The sequence below is a fragment of the Mugil cephalus genome, chromosome 16 (assembly GCF_022458985.1).
Source record: "Mugil cephalus isolate CIBA_MC_2020 chromosome 16, CIBA_Mcephalus_1.1, whole genome shotgun sequence".
Lineage (NCBI taxonomy): Eukaryota > Metazoa > Chordata > Actinopteri > Mugiliformes > Mugilidae > Mugil > Mugil cephalus.
Genome location: NC_061785.1, coordinates 20,520,737 through 20,543,835, shown reverse-complemented (window position 1 = coordinate 20,543,835; position 23,099 = coordinate 20,520,737). Strand labels below are relative to the sequence as shown.

At 42.4% G+C, this 23,099-nt stretch overlaps 1 protein-coding gene across 1 annotated transcript; it reads right to left on the bottom strand.

Moving 5' to 3' along the window:
- Nucleotides 1-54: 54 nt before the first annotated feature.
- On the bottom strand, nucleotides 55-13,994 carry hs3st3l (heparan sulfate (glucosamine) 3-O-sulfotransferase 3-like). Its single transcript, XM_047610106.1, has 3 exons — nucleotides 13,113-13,994; nucleotides 2,240-2,469; nucleotides 55-1,555 (listed from the first exon to the last, which is right to left on the bottom strand). The coding sequence occupies exons 1-3, from the start codon at nucleotides 13,625-13,627 to the stop codon at nucleotides 1,167-1,169; spliced, it is 1,134 nt and encodes a 377-aa protein (XP_047466062.1). The 5' UTR covers nucleotides 13,628-13,994; the 3' UTR covers nucleotides 55-1,166.
- Between the last annotated feature and the right edge of the window lie 9,105 nt (nucleotides 13,995-23,099).

Here is a 23,099-nt window from a genome sequence, read left to right as displayed (position 1 = left end):
CCTTTCGATCTCAGTCACCCGTGTAGCGAAACAACAGAGAAGCCAAACACAAAATGGTTTAATAATTATCCAGTTATTATTTTATTATTATTCACCAGATTCCTTGCAACCTTTGAGCAAAGCAATTTGTACCAATCTTTACTGCACTCCAATCAGCAAACAATGAGCAAAGAAACGGTGAGGGAAAAAGACATCTTTGCTTAAAAATAGCTTTATTTTTTATGCTTTCAAACTAGTGCAAATACATGCAAACTGAAAACAGACAACCCTGTAAGCAGAAGCGCGAAAACTTCGTACACCACGTCCACGCTGCTGGCCATTGATCGGTGGAACCTTCTTCGCGTTGGTTTGACCTGGTCTTGTATTCATTTGCTTATCTCTTTTCTGCCCTCACGGTACAGCACAGTTGGCTGATTTTGCAGAGGGATTCTAACCTATGCCCGGCACATAAATGTGTAAAGAGCCGAGTGATCCACCCCTATTTCCCTCCATCCATTTATCCACATTCATTATTCAAGAATACAAAACCACTCAGTCAAATCTGAGCTCATACAAAGATTCTCTCGCTCACCTCTCTGCTGCTTGCCACATAAAAGATTCATTTTCCCTTTATTTTTTTCGGAAACAATGTATGCAGGATGGTGGTCAGTAAGTGTTGATTGCTCTTAAATTCTGAACCAGTGAGACTGGAGAACAGACAGTTAAAAGAAAAAACGTTATGGAGATTTGGGAATGAGAGAAAGCGTCAATTCTAGCATTCCTTTTGCGCCTGCAGCCTATGGAGCACTGGGAATAAACTGCAGACCAGAGACACTAAAAAGCTACACTGTGTTCTCACATTTATAGAGCCGCAACCTATAGCAAACCACTGTCTCGTGACCACCTTCCCACAGAAAAACCTTATTGACCAACTGGACTGAACATCTACGGTATACAATATGAAATGACACGACTGCCTTAACAACATGATTGACTGGTAGAGTTGAATGACTGTGACACAATTTTCATTATCAAGTCAGTGAGATGCCGCTCTGCTGCTCAGAAGCAGATAATTGGCTGCTTTTTCTGCACTCTGAGTTGTTGCGTCTGTCTCAGACGGCAGATTCACACAGACTTCCATCTGGTGAAGTGCCAACAGAAGCGTCTAGTCCCAGACAGTCGGAGGGTCACTGCCATCCAAAGTCCTGTCCAGCCATCTGATAGAAGCGCTGGTTATGTGGCTTGTAGAAATCCCTCAGCCTCTGCATCACCTCTGGGTCGATGGAGGCGTGCGTCCTCCCTTTGGTCTTCCCCAGGCAGTGGGGTTTACTGCTGCCCTCCGGCTTCTTCAGGCAGGGGAAGCCTTTTGTTTTGTTGAAGTAGAAGTGCTTGTCTGTGACTATTCTCTGGAGGCCAAGAAAGTCTTGGACTTTGCCCAGTTCGCCGGCCGGGTCTGAGATGAGCCTCTCCCCACTGACCAGATGGATCTGAGTCCTGGGGAACCAGGCCAGCCAACGCTCCATGTGCTGGGCATACAGGCCTATCCACAGTGGGCTCCAGAGAGAGTCAATCTGACCTGGAGATACAGAAAGGTTTGTGATTTGTCAAAAATCTGTCAGTTCTTTACACCTTCTAGCTAAGTCATATGGGCCAAGACATTATGACCACTCAAAGATGAATACCACTGAATGTCTCGCTGCACGTCAAGGGCTAGTTGAGGGGACAGTTATGGCTGGTGATTGTGGCCAGACTTGGAGCAATTCAGAAATGGCAAGGGTCACCTGCCAGAAGCAGACACCTTCCAGAAGGCTGACAGATCTAAGCTTTTCACATTCCTGACTGCTCGTGAAGTACTTATAAAGAAGCAGTGCTCGTAACACTCTGGCTCTGCAGCACATCAGAATAGTTTGCCTTTTTTTTCTCAGTGTAAGCATGGCTGTCAAAGGTTTTCAAAATTAGACACACATTCCAGTTTTTGTGCAAAGCAAATTCAACCGATATCTTTAATGTTTTCGCTGTCTATGCTGATCTGTATTATAATTTCTTTGTATTATTGCATTTGTTTGACACAATTGCCTGATGCCTGATGAAGTGTGAACTCTTTGTCAGTGGTAGTTGCTATACCATAATGAATATCAAAACACAGCTGTAATAATATAAGTCAAATAAATACATATATATAAATTACAGTAGACAATACAAAGGAGGAATTATGAATGTTGGCAAAGAGTGCCTTCAATGCACCAGGGCCATAGTGTACCTGTGGTGCGGTTCTTGAAGGCCAGGTTCTCAAAGGGAGGGATGTCGGGGGTCTTGGAGATGATCTGAGTGTAGTCTGATATGGCTCGGGTCACGGGGTCACGAACGACCACAATCAGCTTCACGTCCTGCGACATGGCATGGACTCGTGCTGGCGTCTCCACGGTAACAAAGTAACGAGGTGTCTTCTCCATGACAATCTGGCCGTCCAGGGCTTTGGGCATCATACTCCTGGAAGCACATATAGATGGACAAGTTTAGAGCATAGGTCTTCAACAGGGGGTCTGCGGAGGAACTGAAGGTGCAAAATCTTTGGCTGATTAGACATTTTTTATATATTTTTTTAAATTTCCCCCACAAATTTAAACATTGTTAAATGCACATTAACATGAATCCAATATATATAAAGGGACAAGGGATAGCTTAACATTGATATTAATCATGTATATTTATGAATAGCACTAGGCCGAGTTTAATACAGAACACATACGTATAATAGGTAACGGGTCCCTACTTAATCTCTCCATCAGGTTTGGGGTCCTTGACCTGAAAAACATTGAAGACCCCTAATTTAGAGAATTAGAGGCCAATGGCAGAATTAAATATATGGATATATAATAGTTCATTAAAAGACAGTGGTCCATTCCACTTCGTTCATAACACCCAAAACTGACATATCATTACCATACATATATAATATATATAATCTTCCCTATTTTTATGCTAAGCTAGGCTAATCATGGTGGTTGTCCCTTGTTTTTCAACTAAATAACTATAGGCCGATATGAGAAAGGTGTCAATTTTCTTATTTAACTCTTGGCACAAAATGAATGTATGTTTTCTAAAAGGATGAAGCTATTAGCTTAGCCCTGTAAACAGGGTTTAATTATGGGCATATACGAATATTTTCCTGTTATTGCATAAACATTGATGTTACCCCATCATGCCATCCCCTAGGGGGACCACAAGCACACAGACTCATACACTCACATCAGAGTGTCCATGCAGTAAATCTCCAGTGATCCAGACTAGCAGGCAGGTGACACCAACGCTGCATAAACACACCAGCCTTTCCTGGAGCGTGTCTCACTCTGCTCATCTCTTCCTCCTCGACAGAAGCCCAGCAGATGGGACTCATTTAGAGTTAAATGACTCCAGAGGCCCCACAGCGCCGGCTGGGGGACTCGGGGACATCTGCCAACACACCTGCCACACACCTGACCGACTGACTGACCAAACACACCTTGCCTCAGCAGCAGTGCCCTAAAAAGCCATGAATCACCAGACCATATCATCAGTACAATACATAAGATTTTTAGATGATATCTTCTGCACTAGTTGCAGTGTGCTAATAGCTAACCCTAATAATTCATGTGTAAACACTAATCAGTGGTTGTCTAAAACTGCAAATGCAAAGTGTGAATATCAGATCTGGTTTAGATTTAAGTTAACTGAATGCATTTTATCTGAATATCCCGTAATTCCAGTATTCACATTCCTTTTAGCACTATATGGATTTTTGACAGTTCAATCAGCCAAATCCTCTTAAATATATTACCTCCTTAATACAATATTGTATTAAACTGTACAATGGATTTGCCAAACATAAGCTGCATTAACTTTTTTTTTTCTTTTTGGAGTGAAGCCGTGCTATGCAAGACATTTTCAGTTTTTAAGTTTTATTTACATTTCAGTTCATAGTTTCCACTCTCATTTGCTCTTGAGTCTTTGACATACATGGACCATGTATAAATATGGACGGCAGAACAGCTCCTTAAAAGTATAGCCAGTAGAGCTCCCCCTGGTGACGGCTGCAGTGTAGGTCATAAGTGCCACCTCCTCAATGTTAGTGGATGGGACTTGGGCCAAGCTAAAACACTACACGCCATCTTTGTATCTTAAATCTTGAATCTTGGAGTTGCTTTGTCCTCTTATGAGCACTCAAGTGACATATAAACTGTTCTTAAACATATAAAAGTCCTCCATTCACTTTCATTTTGTCTCTGCTTTTGGTCTCCAACACCCATGAGAAAAATAACTAAAAAAAAAAAAAAAAACTATAAAATATTCCACTGTGATCATTATCTAGCTGCTGAATTTGTGATTCGGTGATGAGCTGGCTATGCACAGTGAATTTATTTTTTATTAAAAATAAGGGCTGCACAGAACGAAGAACTGTAAAACAGTGGCTCGTAAAACCGATATCGTGCTGAAAGATGCTCGGCTGAGTTTGATGATGATTCTCCATGGCTTTGTGAACACGTTTTACATTACACATTTATTATAACATTTGTTCCATTGTGAATATAAAATACATTTATTAGTGCAGCTTTAATCTGTCCACTGCTGCTGTGTGAAAATTACATACGGTTTCTGGTTTTGAATTTGTCATGCCCATGTTTTTTTATGTCTCTCTTCTAATGCTTTGTCTGCTATTTTAGGAGTGTATCACAAAAGACAAATTAAAAAAAAAAATGTTCCCAAGGAGTTTTAAATGCGAGGTTAATAAAAGAAGGACAAACAGAGAGAGTGACCAGAGGGAACAAACACACACACACACACAACCGATAAAAGCGAGGGCAGGATGCTCTCACTGTCCTTTGGTATCGGCTCAGGTTTCCGATGTGCCTGCAACACAACCTCCTGTCAATACATCCACAATAAATTCCCCACCCTCCGAACGGGCCCCGCTTTCACGGATCTGACAAACACACACACACACGGTGATTTCATTTGATCTGATCGGTGTGAGGCAGTGCTCACCACCACTTAGCCTGAAGACTTCCCTTTTAACTCCAATACCCTGAGCAGGAGGAGCCACGCAGTCTGTCACACACACGCACACAGACATGGAAGCATGTGCGCAGGGCCACACACACACACACAAACACACGCTGCAAAAACGCATACGTACACTCATTATTCACTCATTAGACAAGCATTTGCTATCATGCTGCTAGTCTCCCAGTGGACCCATTCCTCACAGTCAAATACACATTTAAAGAAGAGAATCACACACGCATATGCACACAAACACTCTGAAGATGTAAGAGGTGGGTGTGGTGATTTTTTTTTTTTTTTAACCAGACCCTTTAAAGAGTGTGTGCGTGTATCTAAGAACATTTGCTGTTTTAAATGAAAGGGGAGGTTGACTGATGAAGGAACGATGGGAGAGGATACAAACAGCGCCTCCATTAGCAATCTGTCTGTGAATAGCCTCCGAGGCCAAGAGCCCCATACCATTACCTAAGCACAAAGAGCTAATTACTGCCCCTAAGAGCACCATCAAAAGAAAAGATCTTTTATAAATATGCTTCTGCTATGAAGTTAGCACAGACACACTAATTGACAGATAAAATGGCTAAATATGGCCGTAGCGTACTGTCTGTGTTGTTTTTATAAGTCATTTCTTGTCAGTGAAAGACTGCGTGCAATCATGATTGACAGCTGATTTTATTTATTTATTTTTTGTGAATTAAGTTTGTGTTCTGAATGTAATCATTAGCGAGCTAATGTCAGAGTTAGCAAATCATAAATTCCGGCCTTGGCTCTTCCTGCCATTTTTAAGTGTAGGTCAGTCTTGGTTAATCCTGGATGTGACGGCCAATCACCATCCAACCCGCATCCAAGAACTGACCAGTCAGGTTCTGTGCTGTGCAATTAAAAGTAGTTAAAAGTAAGTAAAAGAAACGTGCATATAATATATTTGCATTTGTTTGGCTTATTTCAGTATCAAAGTACTAGCTACTTGCACAAGACTCTTAATCCCAAACTTGTGGGTTTAAGTCCCACGTTGGGAAAAGGTGAATTTTGGAAGGAGCTCTACTGTGGGCCAGGAAATGTGTAAGGTGACTTGAGCAAGGACCTAAATACTTTATGCCAAATTACGTCCCAAATATGTTTTGTGGCGGTATAGCTAATGTAACTTGAGAGGCGAGCAAGTCAGAGTGAGGGGGCTAGATTTTTTTCCTTCCTTCCTGGCTACAGTTGTGGCTCTCAACGGATGGCTTGGGTGCCTGAACAGTGGGGCTGTGGAATTGTATTGACCTTTGGCTAGTTAGAACCAAGCATTGGCAGGTGAACAGAACTGACTAGAGACTAGAGAGGAAATCAACCCCCCCTCCCAAAAAACAGACAGCAGAATTAATTGGCAGCTTAAACCCCCTGTCTGTTTTAGCAACATACTTATACTGCTCATTTAGTATTGAGTGCAAGATCAAACATCCAGTATGCTGAACACAGGGATTATCCGGCAGCTTATAATAAGCCCCTGTTTGCCTTTGAGGAACCTCTCTTTTGTCAGCCATTTTCCAATATTTCAGCACACGTCCCTGGTGAAATACCTCAGGCCAGCCAAGGCCACTGGCTATTGATCCTATGGGGGCTCAGGCTAACTATGTATGGGTGGGTGTGGATGGTGTACAGCCAGGAACAGTGGGGATTACGTGTGCCAGGAGTGGGTTATGAAGGGTAGTTGGTTTAAATATAAGGGGATGGACTGGGACTGGGAATGGTAATACGGTACTGGGTCTCAGCTGGGGCTGAGAGTGGCAGGTGGAGACAGGGGGAGCCAGGGCCCTCTGGATCCCCTTCTGTAGCATGCTGTGTCATGTGATGTGTGTTGTTTCTTGTGTGTGTGTAAAGCAATTGCGGCGTTCATCACATGTACCTCGGAAAAATATGCAGTTTGGGGGATTTAAGAGTGTGCATAATCAAAGATGTAAAACCTGGTCTAGCTTTGAGATTTGATCCAATAAGGAAACGATAGCCAATCAAAAAGCGTCAGTATATTGACTGTGTTCGTTATCCACACATGACTGCCATATATGCATCAAATATGAGTTCTGGGTGTGTATTTGTGTGTTTGTATGTATGCATGCGTGTGTTATAGGGGGACTACTCATCCATTTCCTCTGAATGGGGGACCATTAAGGGGTCGGTCCATTGTGGCTGTGCCCTGTCCACTTCCAGGAGACATCCATCATAGAGGGGCCCCAGAACCCCCGCCTTTGCTTTCCAAGCCCCAGGGGAGAACCTTAATGAGGGCCAGATCGCCCCACCCGTCTGGGCCTTATGGTGATCACCTCCGGTACAGTACGGGGACAGGACAGACCACACCTGAACCCCAGTAACAAACAAAACCCAATGCAGCTGCCAAAATGAAATCGGTTCTATAGCTTTAATTACTAAACACATAGGCACAAAGGTTGCCAGCGCAAAAATACCAAAAATGTAAAATGTGAAAAAGCATGGTCAAGAAATCTGTCTCCCATGTTCACCCACAATTCCCGCCCACTCAATTCTGCTGAACATCAAATGTTTTGGCAGCCATTCTTCTGCGATTTGCATGGCAATTATATTTCATTGTACCAACACAAAAACACAAGTAGCACCATGTGCTGTGTCATTGCAGGACAAAGCCACGGATGTATGGGTATGAATTTAAAAGCCTCCCTTAACGAGTTCAATATGAATTGCAAATGAACCGGTGCCATCACAGCAGCTGACTCTTTAAAGACAGAGTCATTTTAGCTCCTAGCTCCTGTTAGTGTCTGTCCTGAGAGGAATGATGTCTCAAAATGAATTCAAACTAATTAAGGCTCCGAGAGAGGAAACATGTCTGATTCCTTTTTCATGAAATGATCCATACACATAAAAGTTTGGAAAGTTTTTTCCTTTGTGCCTATGAGTTTGGGAGTTAAGGAATACTCTTGCCAGGCGATTACATCATTTTTTAAAACTCTGAACAGTGGTTGTTACAGAGTGGCCACTACAATTAAATAGATATGCCAACTAGCTAAATCAGACCAACATCCTCACCTACAATTTTTTTTTCGCAGTTGATCTGGATCTATTCTACTGAAAATTCAGTATGCTTGGGCAAAGATCTGCCTGATCTATTCAATGGTTTTCTTTCATTTCTGCTGTGATGGACAGAAGAGCAACAGCAAGGTAGTCAAACTCATAACCTGTGTGCCGTTAGGTTGAATTTGTTTAGAAGCAAACTACTATTAGAGTCTGTTATCGGCTATCAATTACAGTGTACTGTATGTAGTTGTTGGGCTATCTAATTGTATGCAGAGGTATTTTTATTTTCTCTGTATAGGATGAAAAATGTTACCACCAGAGTCTTAGTGTGATAAGAATTGAGTCTGGCTACACCAGGCTACAAGAAAACAGCAGCTACATGACTCTCAAGCTAATGAGGAGCCCTTGGCTAATGCTTTTAGCAAATGCCTTTGAAACAAAAACGAGTGTGAACTGAATATTAAACTCAAACATTTTAGGCAGGGCAACAACAAATTCGCTTGTTGATGATTTGTCATACTTATTTATCATTAATGCTTTACATTAGCATACGGTAATACACATCAGCTGTAAGCCAGCCTCCAGACATGAAGGTCTTGGTTGCTTCTTTTGAAAAGGCTCATATTCGCTATGATTTTTTAGATTTATTTTTGTGATTTCTTGGAAATAACTGACAATGCAACCTCTCAGGTTAAAGCTGTGCCAGTAACTCAGAGTCAATAATGTATTGATAAATCTCGCTGTGTCTCAAGAACAAAATACAACCAGCCAAGCTGTCTGGAGGACAAAACGGTCTCCTGGCTGTGACAGAACCTTCACCCCCACACACACACAGCTCTGATGACTGTCCCCCGGGTTGAAGCAAAGGTCAGCAGAGATGTGTGAGGTTGTGGTAACACTTACTTCACCTTTAACCTCCTGCTCGCCCGCACCTTATCTCCCTTTTTTTTCTCCCTCATTTTATTTTCTCTTTTTTTTCTTTCTCTATTCACCTGTCATGCCGTCTTTCAGCAAGAACCCATCACGAGTGAGATGTGAATTTCCAGCTGAGCAATTTTAATGGATTCCTCCAGAGCTGTGCTGAGAAAAAAAAAAAAAAAAAAGTCGTGTGTAACATGACCCCTGTGTGCCTATGCGAGCGAGGGAGGGGTGGTTATGCCAGCATAGGATAAAGCTTCCTGCTAATTGTAACAGAAGCCGAGCTGACCAGAGCTAACCGCTCTAATGCTGGAGTCAACCCAAGGTCAGGGCGAGGAGATAGCACTATCGATCTCAGACTGCAGAGTAAGGAGGAAACTTCCAGTCCATCTTGGGGCTCATCGCTTCGCTCTTCCAGATCCAATCTCCGCTACAAATGCCATTAGTGGATCTTTGTCGGGGGCTCTGATCTCAATTGCCCTGCTGGGGCTAAATGTTATTTTACTCTTGAATAGAGGAAGAGTGATTCTGAGGAAGATACACTGTAACCCATCCTCTTTAATTTAAAGTGATAGGGTTTGAAAGAAAAAGCATCTACACGGAAATGCCATGTTGACTCGGTAAGCACTACAGCTGACCCTGCGTTTGAGAGACTGAAAGGACTCTGGGTAATTACAACCTGGATATTACTTTAATACTCTTGGCCCTACTTTATATGAATAATATCGCCACTGTACTTACTAAACTCAATTCTGAAATCTTGGAATGGGTCCAAAAAAAGAAATAAATAAAAAATTACAAGCAGTCAGACAAACACAAAGCTAAACTAAAAGTCCATGCTAAGCTAAAATGTGTCGGCAGGAAAATGTTTGAACACAGAAAAAGTTAATATAGGAATATAAAATTCTTTGTATAGCCTTGACAAAGCGGTGAACACATTTTGGCAAGCGAACCACCTTTTATAAAGTACTTATTTAAAGGTTTGAAATCTAAATATTGAATTAATTAGATTCAAAACCACATTTAGCCTTAACCCTTTATGGGGCAAGAAATCATATTTGGTAATTGCAGTACACATGCTATGTTCTATCCCTGTGCCTCTCAGTAAGGTTTAGAAGTATATGGTTTTCATTCAGCCAATCAGAGAAGATCAGGAAAACATTCTCAGGTCACATATGGCCTGCTAGGTCCACCTCTGCATGAACGCTGGGCATAACTGATTTACTAGGCACCATGAAGAAGAGGCCTAATGTTGTCTAATGTAATAATGTGAATGTTGACAAGTGTCTGAATCAACACTTATGTTCTAATGATCTGAATCAGTGATGGGCAACTGGCGGCCCCCGGCCCGCACCAAGAGCAGCCCCTGGATTAATTTTTGAAAATTATAAAAACATTTTATCTACTGATCCCAAACAGTTTTAAGTTGTAACAACGCATTTCACCATTAGATGGCAGGTGCGACTCCATAGCGCATCCACCGGCGAGAAAGAACTCCGGGCCAGTAGGTGGCAATAAAGTATAGTATGGCGCATAATTCTGGTGACCAGCTGCAGTTAAACACCAAAGAGAAGAAGAAGATCGGCAAGGAAAAACACCACGAAAAAGAGAATTCGATAGCTAACAGGTAAAGTCACAACACCTACTGACTTGCTAGGGGTGAAGTAGAACAGATTTTGTTGTAAAAGTTTGCTCTTTATTATAAATTGAAATTTTTGTATGTGCATTTAAGCATGAAATTTAGATACTGTGAAGTATGTTGGTTCAATAAAAAAACAGACATATGCACATATTTAGGTCTTATCTAAAACAGCATTTTTGTCATATATCTGCTTAGAAAGTTTGTAGCCATATGTGGCCCCCTGGTAGAGCTGATGAAAGGTTGTGGCCCCCTCCACCATTTTAGTTGGCCATCCCTGGTCTAAATACATGTTTACATTTCTTTACCACTTAAGAGTAAGGAACAATATATGTTTGATTCACTAATCTTGATAACAGCACTGTAGGGTTTAAATTTAGAAATTTCCAAGTATTTCAATGAGTGCCATATAAAGTGTTAAAGCTCTCCAGCTCACAAAAGCTGTCTTGGAATAAGTTCCTTGCGTACTGGTTACTCTCTGGCAAAGATCTGCCAGGCCATTCAAATCGTCTGGGTGGGCTTTTAGGGCGACAGAAGAGTAACAGTGATGTAGTCATTGACTTTATCTGAGCGGAGTGGGGTTCAGTTTGTTGTGTTGTAATCTCCTGAGTGGAACTAAGCGGAGTCTCACTGCCACAGATCACTCAGAATTAATGATCAGATATGGCACATGGATGTCTATGAAAATAATTAAAGCCCATGTGAATATGTATTTTTTTCTATTAATCTCCTCTTTTGACATATAGGTAGTTGTGGAGCTGCTGCGTCAGTCTGAATTTCCCCATCAGGGGATCAATAAAGGCACATCTTATATTACTTTGTCAAAACTACAGCCCTTTTAATGACAGCCCACATAGAGGTCTGTAGAGGTCAATCGATAGAAACAACAGATTACGTTGTTAGCATTAGTTCAGCTAGCAGTATGTAAAAGTGTCAGTTTAGTAATCTCTTTCCCTTTGTTGTGGAGCAATGTATTCCCAGATCTCAGAAATACATCTGTGACTAATATATCTTTAACAATACCTTTTAAAATACCCTTAAAAGTTCTCTCTTAATAAACAGCAAATACAAGCAACTCAAGGTTCAGCGTTTTGCTCAAGGATACATTGGCAAGTTGCCCACTCACTGAGTAATCAAAGTACAACCCTTCTGGTTCACGGATAACCCAGCCCTGCCTCAGTCTGTGTGTTCTGGGCGTGTGGTGTTTGTTATGAACTGGTATGAACACATCATTAACTCCCAGAGTAAAGTGACCTGGAGCCAAAGGTCAATTGACTGAGCTGACAGTGATGTCAAGTAGCTCGACGTGCAGCGAGCCCCATCTGGCCCGATGGGAAGATGTGACAATCTGGCGTCACGTATACATCACCTGGAGCGACACACACTCACCCACACAGCAGACGCGCTGGCAGACAGCAGAGTCCACGGTGGCTTTTTCCAGATCAGTCAGTCCAGGTTTTTGGAATTTCCTTGCTCTGTTTTTTTACCCCAGAACTTTGACTAGCTGATGCTTTTCTCTGTGTATGCGTGTGACCTCATCACAGTAGAAACACCAGCCAGGGAGCAGATATTCATCCCATCACTTTATCTCTGCCATAGGTTAAATTGCTGCTGACACGCCAAACAGGCTCCCAGAGCTGAGCCAATGCCACCAGTGAGCCCCAGTAATATACTGTAAGCTGGTTAACTGCACGCCACACAGTGCAGATTTGGATGCATCTTTAATCTGTCATATTTGGAGCAGGTGGATGAGGCACAAATTAATAAATTCAGGGGAATAAAGAAATTCTGAGTGAAATGTGCTCCCTCAGCCTCGTGTGTGTGTGCGCGCGCGTGTATGTGTGCGTGCGCGCGTGTTCTGAGTATTTCCAAGTTTTCGTAGAACAGGCCGAGAACGGAGCCACATGACAACAGTAACATCTGGCTCTGGCTCCAGAGATGATTACTCTGCCGGTCTGTGACAACTCATCCAATGAGGCCTCTCCGTCTCTCCATACTGTATACACACACACACACACACACACACACACACACATGCACACGCAAAGCAAGCACTGCCGGCGCACACGCGTACGCATGCACAGATTGGCATAGCCAGATGGCAAAGTCTCTTTGACTGTCACCTAAACCTCGGCAGAATAGCTGTGGATATGTTAGGGTATGCAAACAGCACAGAGAGATTGGTTTCTTCAGGAGGAAGTTAGAGGCTCCTAATTGGCTCTCCGACGTATTGACTACACAAACTTGCTGTACTTTCAAGTTGAACATTTGGAGCACTTGGTAGCAGTTTAGTCAAAGTTAAAAACCGCCAAAAATCAGATTTCAAAATATGTATGTATTCTTTGGCGGTTTTTAATATAAAGTGTTATTTTCAGTCAGAGTAAAATATATTCTCATTTAAATATAGTCTATGGAGTTCGTAACAAGACAGAAAAAACAAACAATTTTTGAACACTCACTTGCATATTAAATGTTGTTAAAATACATCGCTTGCGTAACCTGTGCGTACCTGTACCAGTCCAGTCCCCGTGCGTAATGCCTGTCAAAGAAGTGCGGCTCGGACCCCAGGGCACGGATGTCCGGATGGAGTCGTAGAAACTCCAGGAGAGCCCTGGTGCCTCCCTTTTTAACCCCTATTATCAGAGCCTGGGGTAGCCGACGAATGGCAGTCCACTCTTTCCCCGAGTTGTTGGACTCCAGCCCGGGGTGACCGCTGCCGAGCGCGCCTTCTCCAAACGCGGCTGTGCCCTCCTTGGCAGCGCCGGTTCCGTTCCTTTCGTATGGCCATCCCGACCCCGACACGAGGAATTCGCCCGCGGGGGACTTGGTGTCAGCGTTTTCTATCAAATCCGACTCGCAGCACCCAGTGAACAGGTAGACCAAGGAGAAGCAGAGGATGCTCAGAGAGGACGCGATGGTGAGCCGGTGGAAGAGGCGGCGCAGGTCCGCGCTCGGATGCTGCTGCTGGTGGTGGTGATGGTGATGGGTGTAGTGGTGGTGGTGGTGGTGGTGAAAAGCCGCCATCCCTCAGAGATCCATGCAAGATGAGGGGCCATTCTACCACGAGTTCAGCTCACATCCTCGCGCCGTTAACATACCGCTAACTCTTGGAAAGTCTCTACTAGTGCGCTCCGCTGTTTTCCTCCTCGTTCATGCTGTGCGTCCAGAGCGCACTGAGCATCCCCACTCCGCCCCAAACCACGAGCTAAAAGGGGAGCCGGGTTTTGCGTGACATCAAGGATGTGCACCCACTTACTTGGTCACTCTGGAATCGTGGGGGGAGAGACCAAAACTCTATTGTCCGGGCTGCACTGCTGCGAGGAATCTCTTTCTGTTTTCACTCCACGGGATTACTCTGCGTCTCTTCACCACCACTCATCCAGATCTCTCTCTATTTCTCTCTCTCTCTCTCTCTCTCTCTCTCTCTCTCTCTACCTAGATATCTCAGATTGGAGGCTCGTGGCCTGAGGCTCATTTAATTCCGATATTATTTATTGCGGGACAAAATGGGCGGAGTGCGCAGACCTTTATGTGCCTTTATCACTCCTCTTGTGATTGACTGATCAGCATTGTGGCCCATATCACGCTGGAGACTCTGCAACACGCAAATCTAATATTCTAAAGCTTATCTACAATAAATAACCAAACAAACACTTTACTGTTCCAGTAAAACTGATATGATCTGTGGAGCTAGTAGGTAAACAAGTTTTCGTGCCATTTGGATTTGGGTTTATCACACTGACACCGTGCACTCTTAAGACCTAAGGCATAATTGGCTTAGTGGTCAGACAGCATTAGACTATGTAGTGCAGATGCCAATAGTCAGCTGACCCAGACCCCAACAGACAATCTCTATGACCCTACGTTCAGCTCCATTCAGAAATGTCTTCAGACTTTAGAGTGAGTTGCAGTGATCTGGCTTTACTGCTGAAGAAACAATCGTGTTCACTGACTTTGATTCAAGAAAAGGGTTGCCCATCATAAACCAATGCTTTATCACTTGCATTAGCCCAGGCGCGCGTTGTGTTGCAATCTCCTGCTAGGGAGCTCTGCAATGTTAGCTTTTATTATTGCAGAGTGCAAAGCTAAGGTACGGATAATGGCTCATAGGAGACTCATTAGTTCCCCCCTCCCGACCACACGTGCACAGGCGCACACATACACTCAATTACAGACAAACACACGCACATACATCATGTTCCATTTGGCTTACCCCCGTCATTATCCCGTAGCAGATGTGACCCGTTGCCATAAAACCACTACATTGTCCTGCAAAAAAGACATCTATTTTTTTAAAAGATGAAACTTTGACTGACTTGACTGTCCTTTCTTCTATTTGTTACAGAGACAGTCACCATATAGATGATAACATTAACATAGCAGATACACTAGTCTGTGACAGTAAACTTCATTTTCATCCTGTTACTTAAGTACTTTTTATCACAAACTGCTGTTTCTTGTTTCATTAGCGCTTTATTGGCCTGACTGGGTGAATAAACTCTTCAGTTAACTAAGAAAGTCCACATCCTGTAAAATGTCATCAACATTTTAGTAGTGCTATCAACAATATGGTAGGTGGATCTCTGTGATTTATCTTGGAGGTCTTCATAAATTCAAGGTAAATAATAATAATGATTTCAGAATGAAGATAAAGCAGCTTAAATACATTTAAACAACAAAAGCTATTGTATGTGTCAGATCCACTTGGGTATTGGACATGTGGTAAAGTAAAAGCTTTGCTTTTATAATAACTGCACACTATGAAGCATTAGTAAACGCGTAATTCATTAGTATAAACTATTTATTAACACACTAAATACCTATTAGCACATGTGTCAATAATAAGATGTACAAATGTACATTTGAATAGTTTATCAATACTTTATTTATCCTTGGTAAATGGTCTTAAGGTCTGCTGATTACTTCTTAATAACTAGTTTGTAAATACTTTATTTCTTTCTTTATTTTGCCTCAGCAGCAACTACTCTTCCTGGTGTCATATTAAAATACACTCAGAAAACAATAATTATAGTGCAGATGAAAATAATACTTTAATCTTGAATTTATACATCATAAACTGATCATTAGTCAAGTATTTAATCACTACTGTTAAACATACAGAGGTGCATATATAGGTGCAAATGAGGAATCAACCATTTATAGCTGCATATATAAACTGTTTACTAACACCTATTAATGTAGGAGTAATGCTTTATAAATGATGAATTAAGGAAGAGGGAACCTTCTCCTGATTGGACTGAGTAGGACACAAGATCTGAACCCTTAGAGCAAAGTGAAGACCCTTGAAGATCTAATTTGTTGAGACTGTTTGGGACCACCAGCATCTTGACACTGCAGGTATTAATTCACATAATGCAGTTGAGGGGAGAATTTGAAGAAGTGGAAACCCTTCCATATTAGAATTTAGCACATTTAACACGTTCATCCAAGATGGCCACCCCCACTCCTAGGCTGTTAAATTAAATTTACTGCCCTTGCGTTATTTGTGAACCAGTGAAGACGTTCAAAAGGAAACTACGGTAAATCACAGATGACACTGTTGATACTGGCAACGGTGACTAATGGGTGTGTTCAGACCACAGGTGAAAAAGCCACTGACTCCAAGTCATTTTCAATAGACACTTGTGATGTGAAGCTACAAATTGACACCGACCCTTGCCACTGACTGAAACCAGAGCTACAAATCAGAGTTGAGCTGCCCTCAGCTCTTTCAGTGACTCCAGTGGTGAAGCTTCTGTCAACTTCCACTGCGTCGCCTCAAAGTGTCTTCACTAAGTGAGGCAGTTATTGTGGAACCAAAAGATCTGTAACGTGCGTTTTTAAAGGAAGATTAGAACAATGTCAGTGAGTCACTGAGCAACATGTCATTGATGACTCATGAACATAGCATATGGCCGCTTCTGCACCCCATGGCGCACTCAGTGACATTTGTTGTCAAAGTCCAGTATGTTTAAATGATGTGGATACAGTAAGGGCAAAGTGCAACAACCCATGCGTGACTCCAAGTGGGAAATACAGTAAGGACACAAAGAGTAGGTTGCAGAATGCATACCATTCAGTCAGCTGTAGAAAAATCAGGATGCATACCATGATGACGCTATGACATCATCAGTAATTGCCCGTAATTAACCCAACCATTGTCTCCACCAAAGGATTTGGGGTTGTCTGCAATGGGTTGAGGGCAAACCACAAAAAAAGGCATCGATGGCCAAAAATGTTGTTCTTTCATGTACTTCTTACTATTTTATTGTATAATCATTAGCTGTGACTTCATCATAACTGAAATTACATGTTTTTTCTATGAATTAGTTTTATTCCTTTATTAAAGAAGTGTCAAATTTCAAAAATACTGCTTCACATATGTTGTTAGTGCCCAAAAAATACTTTGTGTATTTCTGGATGAGGCTATTAAAAATATTCCACAGTGATAAATGTCCAGAACCGCCCAACTGCTAAGTGCCACTTCACTAAAAACTCCATGCACTGCTCAACTGACCCTGAAGTAACATAATCATTAAGTGCCCTGGTTACTCAGTAACGCTTACCGCCAAAGTCACCCAAAGCTATTCCTTATTGCGCCTCCGCATGACAAACATACACAATAAGGGTCAGAATCAAATTCATACAGTGACTCTCTACACTATACTAGATTGCGTATCCTGTTTATTTTATTGTCCAACCTCCCTCCGTGGATCACGAGACAAGGTCATCAGGTGAGGTTGTGTGTCTTTTGTCTGCAGTCGCCCGGCAGATTGTTCCGTGATGAAGTGCTCGTCTATAAAAGCGTGACCCCGGGGTCAGGGCTGGAGCCCAGGCAGTGATTCATTATCCAACACAGGGACAGAGCGAGGATGATTAATACACTTCTGCATCACAATGTATGAAGTGAAGAGGTTTTGTGAAGCGTTTTTTTTTTTAAAAAAAAGGGTCAAGAGTCACCTCTTACTTGTGATTTGGATTTGTGTGACTTTACATTTCCTGACTATGTATAATTGCGTCAATGCTCTGCGGCTTTTTAGAGCAGTGTGAGCTCAACTGAACGTAGCCAGTCGTCAGCTCTGCATCCGTAATATGAATCTCTTGAAGCCAGTTTGACTGCATCCTTCATCCCTCCGCTGAGTGACAGTCTAATTAGAGTTAAAGTAATGGTATATGTAATCAGGGCTAAATTACAGCCATAAGTCACTCAGCGGAGAGCCTTATACCTGCAAGCCAATCACAGACACGAACTAATGAACCACGCTCACTGACCGCTGACCTCACCATCCATTTCCAACATAAGGACCCAGTATTAACATCTCACCGCACCACAGGCCATGCTGAAGTGGTTTTTGCGGAGCCATTACAAGGTCAGCTTACCCAAATTACCAAAAAAGCATGTTTCCCTACTTAGTGGCTGTGTGTCGTGCGGACAGACAAAGCAAATTTTATTCAGTGGATTTGGTAGGTCTGACCCTTTAAAACCAGTCGGCCCCACGCACCATGTGTCGTGATGCTCTTTATGATAGGTTTGATATGGTTGGTTTGACATGACCTATTTTAAATCCTATCCTTCTGTGGAAATTGTTATCAGAAATAAAAGATAACTCAGAAACAGTGTAATGAGGATGCAAGTGAAAAGCAAAAATAATGGATGGAATATTATATGCTTTAACAAAAAGGATCTTATTGTTAACTAAGACTTTAAAATCAGAGTTCTTGACAAAATGAGTAAGAACGAATGTGTGTTGCAAGGAAACTGACAGAATTTTAGGATGTGGCTATTTGATTGTATTTTAAATTAGTAAGCAAGATGCTTTATATCACATATGGCATATAATATATCGTTGTCACAATGTTATGGTAAACAGCAGAACGTCCATATGTACTGATATCATCATTAAAACAAAAAAAAAGCTCATTTAGAGATACACCTAAAAATTGCAAACCAGCGTTACATAACACGTCATTTGGATTTCAATCTGGGGCATATTTCATTTCAACTGATGAAAAACACTGCACACAACTACATAGGCCTACAGCCAATTAGAGACACTTCACTGTAAACAGTGGTGTGTGTTGAGTTTGGGGCTGACTTCCAGGTTGCATAATCGAATGGATCACAGAGCAGATTTGTAATGAAAAAGGTTTTTGATGAGTATCAGTATAATAAAAAGTATGTAACATAACAGAACCCAGTGTTTGATTATTTCATTCAGCTCACGTTCAATCGGCTAACATACTTACATACAGCATACTTTGTCTTAATTTTTTAGGGAGCTGTCATGGTGCCTATTTTTATATCTGTCTATGGATGGGCCAGGAAAGTAGAGAGCATGTGCAGCCACCAGCTAAGCTACCTGATGTCCTGTTGACCACTCACGGAAGGACATTGGAACCATATCAATCAAATTCTGACAATACATGGTGATACCCAGAAAAAAATGTATCACCAGTGTCATAGCTCATTCTTTTCCAGTAATTGCGCATGGAAAATGTTCTTTAGGCCAGTGCTGATCGTGTGATCAAGAGACGCTATTATGGTTAAATGTCACCACAGGCTTAGTACTATTCACGGACCCTAGTTCATTATGATTAATTAGTTCAGTCTAATTGAGCACTGCACACGCCTAAGTGCTGAAATATGTGTGTTATATTATCTTCAGCTGACAATGGTCTATCAAAAGGTGACATGTAGTAAAATTGTCCATGGTCTCCATGACAACACGACTGACTGCCAGTACAGTCTGGATTGTTCTTCAGTTGGAATCAACAGAAGTTACATCAGAAGTTGATTCCAACTGTTATACAGGTGACTTCCTCAGGGTTTAAATGGACCCAAGGTGGATAAGAAATACAGTGGCAGTGCAGTTATTGTCTGCAGTTCCACTGAAGGTCCTCGGTGTCCTGCCTGCGCTCCTGAATTGCAGTCCTGCTGGGCGGCTCAGTCCTGCCAGGTCCACACCCTGAGCGGAGGGCCGCACCTCCTGCTCACCCAGCACCTTCTCCACCTGTCATCAATCCCCACGCCGGCCAAGAAAGCGTGCAGCATCCCGGTGAAGAGTGAGCGAGTGTGCGCGTTTGACCCATAGGGTGAACGGGGATCAGAGGTAGGAGCCAGATCAGATCAGAGCGCTCCAAGAAAGGATAAGCTCTACTTATGCTGCTTCGGGGAGGGCTTTGTGTGTGTGTGTGTGTGTGTGTGTGTGTGTGTGTGTGTGTGTGTGTGTGTGTGTGTGTGTGTGTTCCTTTGTGTGAGCCCTCAGGCCTTTTCATGTGTATATGGTTTTGATTTTAATGAGCACCGTGCTTCTTTGACCCCTTCATGTTGTAGCTGCGATGAGGTTATTGTGTAGTTATAAAATACAGGTCACGGTCCACTGATCCACTCAATTAAGCAAGTCTGTTGGTTGGTCAGGAAAAAAAACGGACGTAAAGGCACCAAGCGACAAATTTAGTCAGATTTCACCCTCTATGTTACATACAAGTCAGCAACTCCAGACATCAAATACCAGAAGAAAAAAGACCAAGTCAAAGCACCAAGTCACGTTGAACATTTACCCTGAACTCTTTTCACACAGAGATGCAAAGTGGAAGAAATTGTTCGGGGAATCCATTCAGTACCACTGCTCTGGTCAGTAAACTGTCTGGTTGCATAATTACATAATAATTGCATAATTCAAAAAAACCTGCAGACGTAAATGTCTTAGGTGCCTAAAAATAAAAAAAATCTGACTGAACAAGGAATTAGTACGGGTCAGGTTCAGTGCAACACCACAGATGTTTGAAAAGGATATGGAAAGAATGACAAGTAGAGAAACATTGGAGAGACAAGATGTTGCTCGTGTTCTTACAAACAAATGCATGAAGAACATGTTGGGGTCAGAGCTACAGACCCTCATTTGCAATTTTGCTTTGTGTTTGGATCTCATTCAGGGGTAAATGAGGTCTGTGTTTAGCCCCATGAAGCCTGACGTCTGGAACAATAGTCCAAAACATGTGTTTTTTGTTTTGTTTTGTTTTTTTGTTTTTTTTACTAAATTAAGTGGTACACATGTTTTTTTTTTTCCAATTTACAAAGCAAATTCTTTTATAAAAAGCATTGTTTGTTGTTTTTGGAACATTGCAAGCATTTCTCTTTCTCTTGGTTGGGTTTTATTTATTCATCTTTTTATGACCTTTAGTTTTTTTCTGTACTTGTTCAGACAAAGATAGTCTGACAAAAAAAAATGTGCCTCTAAATGTCTTGTCTGAATAGATAAATATGTATTAGATACTATGTGATAGTCATTTAATTTAACATTAATTTAAGATTTCCAATTTATAATAACTTATCTCACCATTTCTCACCACATCCCTTTTTGAGTCACTTTCCATTTAACAGTTGTTTCATTTGTCAAAAGTAATATCTTTTTCTCACCTCATCTCCGTTTCAACCAAGGACTTAGTGGCCCTGATATCATGTTAATACCCGGTGTGAATGGGGTATTAGACTGACCTGTTTACTATATCTCGACTTGACTGTCTTGCTCGGCGGCTGAGGGTTTTCGTTCGTCCTCCGGAGTTCAGGCAGAGTCAGGGCGGTTTAACAGGCTTTCTAGGCCGACCCTAATCTGCCCTAATGCCCTGCTGCCGGTGCCAGTGCCACTATCAGCATGGCTGCGTCTCCCTGGTGCAGAAGAGTCGGGCTAATCAAGGGAGCCACACCCTTTAACCCATTTAAGTTAGAAGATTAACACAGTCGAAGGGATGACGGCCTTTTCTGCATGGGGGGACGGACGGCGTTTACAGTTGGCTCAGTGGCTGGAACAAGCCTGCAGGTGCTGCACTGCTCTCCCTGTACTATCGACACAAGTGTTCCTCTATGGATCCTAATGGAATAATAATGAATTGTAATTGCAGAGAGCCTCTCTCTGGGTCCCGGTGCATTTTTCGGTATTGACCCGTCTGCAGCCAGCCGAAGCATGAACACCTCGCATTCCATATTGATTCTGCTTTTCTTTTTTTTTCATTTTGAATCAGTGGCACGGGCGTATGTGTCCGCCCAGTTTTCTGGCATTAAAATGCATTATTACACAGGTCAGAGCAATAGTGCGCGCATGCATGGATGCTCACCAACGCCAATAGCATCCAGCCGAGTGTGACCACTGGACTCTAACCGCTAGAGACAACAGGTTAATGTCCCTGCACTCAGGGAGAGAGAGAGAGAGCGCGGAGATAAAGCGCATGAGTGCGTAGGAGAGACAGAGATAGATCAGGGCAGAAAAAAAAAAAGAGATTAAGACTACCTGCTGGAAAGCCTGTCCTCATTTCCGCAGGCTTCCAGACACATCTGCTAGCATTGTTTAACATCCCCCGTTGTAAAGAGAGACAGATTATTGCTCCCCTTGGCCTCTGAGTGGAGGGGTGACTCGGCAACGACATGGATGTTATCCCAGATAAATCTGTTATCCAGGGCTTGTACAGGGATACTCTCTACTAGAGGATTAAAGACAGAAAGAGAGTATAGCAATATGGGAGTAATCCCATCCAGTTTCCTGTTTCACCTTTAAAAAAAAACTGCTGCTGTGGACAGAGGGACTTGTCCTCACGAAAGTGTTTCCACAAGTGTTTTTTTAGTTTTTTTTAAATCAAATTTACAAGCTCGCTATAAGCCTCTGATCCATTCTCCTCTCTCCTAATAGGTGAATCATTGTTTCAAGACCTGTTTGGTTTTCCAAGCTTACCGTGGCTTACAATCCTAAACACCGCTACTACGGATTTGTCGGAATAATTAAACATTCTCCGTGTGTCTTCGCTTCATTACAGTAATTAAAAATAAATAAATAAGGGCTTTGTCACGGATATAAAGTGATTTTTGCACCGTTTGGGATTCTGTCAAATTCAAACAAACAGGGCTTTCTATCCCCCTCATTAACATTCATTCATTTGACCCTGTAAATTTCCATCTGACTGGGTTTTTCTCATCATGGCTGTTGTTGTATATTAGCCCATAAGACATTTAACATAAAAAGTGGGGTATGTTAAATAAAAATTAATCATGCTCGGCTGAAGCGGGGGATTAAGATCTCCCTCCTGCATCTCATACCGCGAGATTAGAGCCACCTTTGACCCCCGATGTCAAACAGGATTACGTGCCTAATGCATTTGCCTGGCTGTCATCGTAATGTGCTGAAAGGTTAGATGGAAACTTTCTAATCCAATCGTGTCGGGATATTGGACGATCGTTTCTTTTCAGGGCAAAGCGGAACACTTCATCCCAAAACGCAAATCCTGTTTGTTTCCCCTCCGGTAGCCTCACGCCACCTTCCCGAGGCTCTCACGTTATTACAGCTCCAGGTGCTACACGGTACTCGATAGTGGACGTTCAGTGTCATCCCCGTGTCCACCCTTCAGCTCACAAATTGACCACATCCCCCAAATAATCACTGTCCTCCCCTCGGCTCGCCTCTTTCTTTCCTCCTGGCTCTGGTCCTGACATCAGCAAGTGGCCAGA

Coding starts and splice junctions, on each gene's coding strand:
- hs3st3l (XM_047610106.1), bottom strand. CDS start 13,627: ATGGCGGCTTTTCACCACCACCACCACCACCACTACACCCATCACCAT. Junction 2,470..13,112: donor CGGGGACTGGACTGGTACAG/GTACGCACAGGT, acceptor ATGTGCTTCCAG/GAGTATGATGCCCAAAGCCC. Junction 1,556..2,239: donor CTTCAAGAACCGCACCACAG/GTACACTATGGC, acceptor CTGTATCTCCAG/GTCAGATTGACTCTCTCTGG.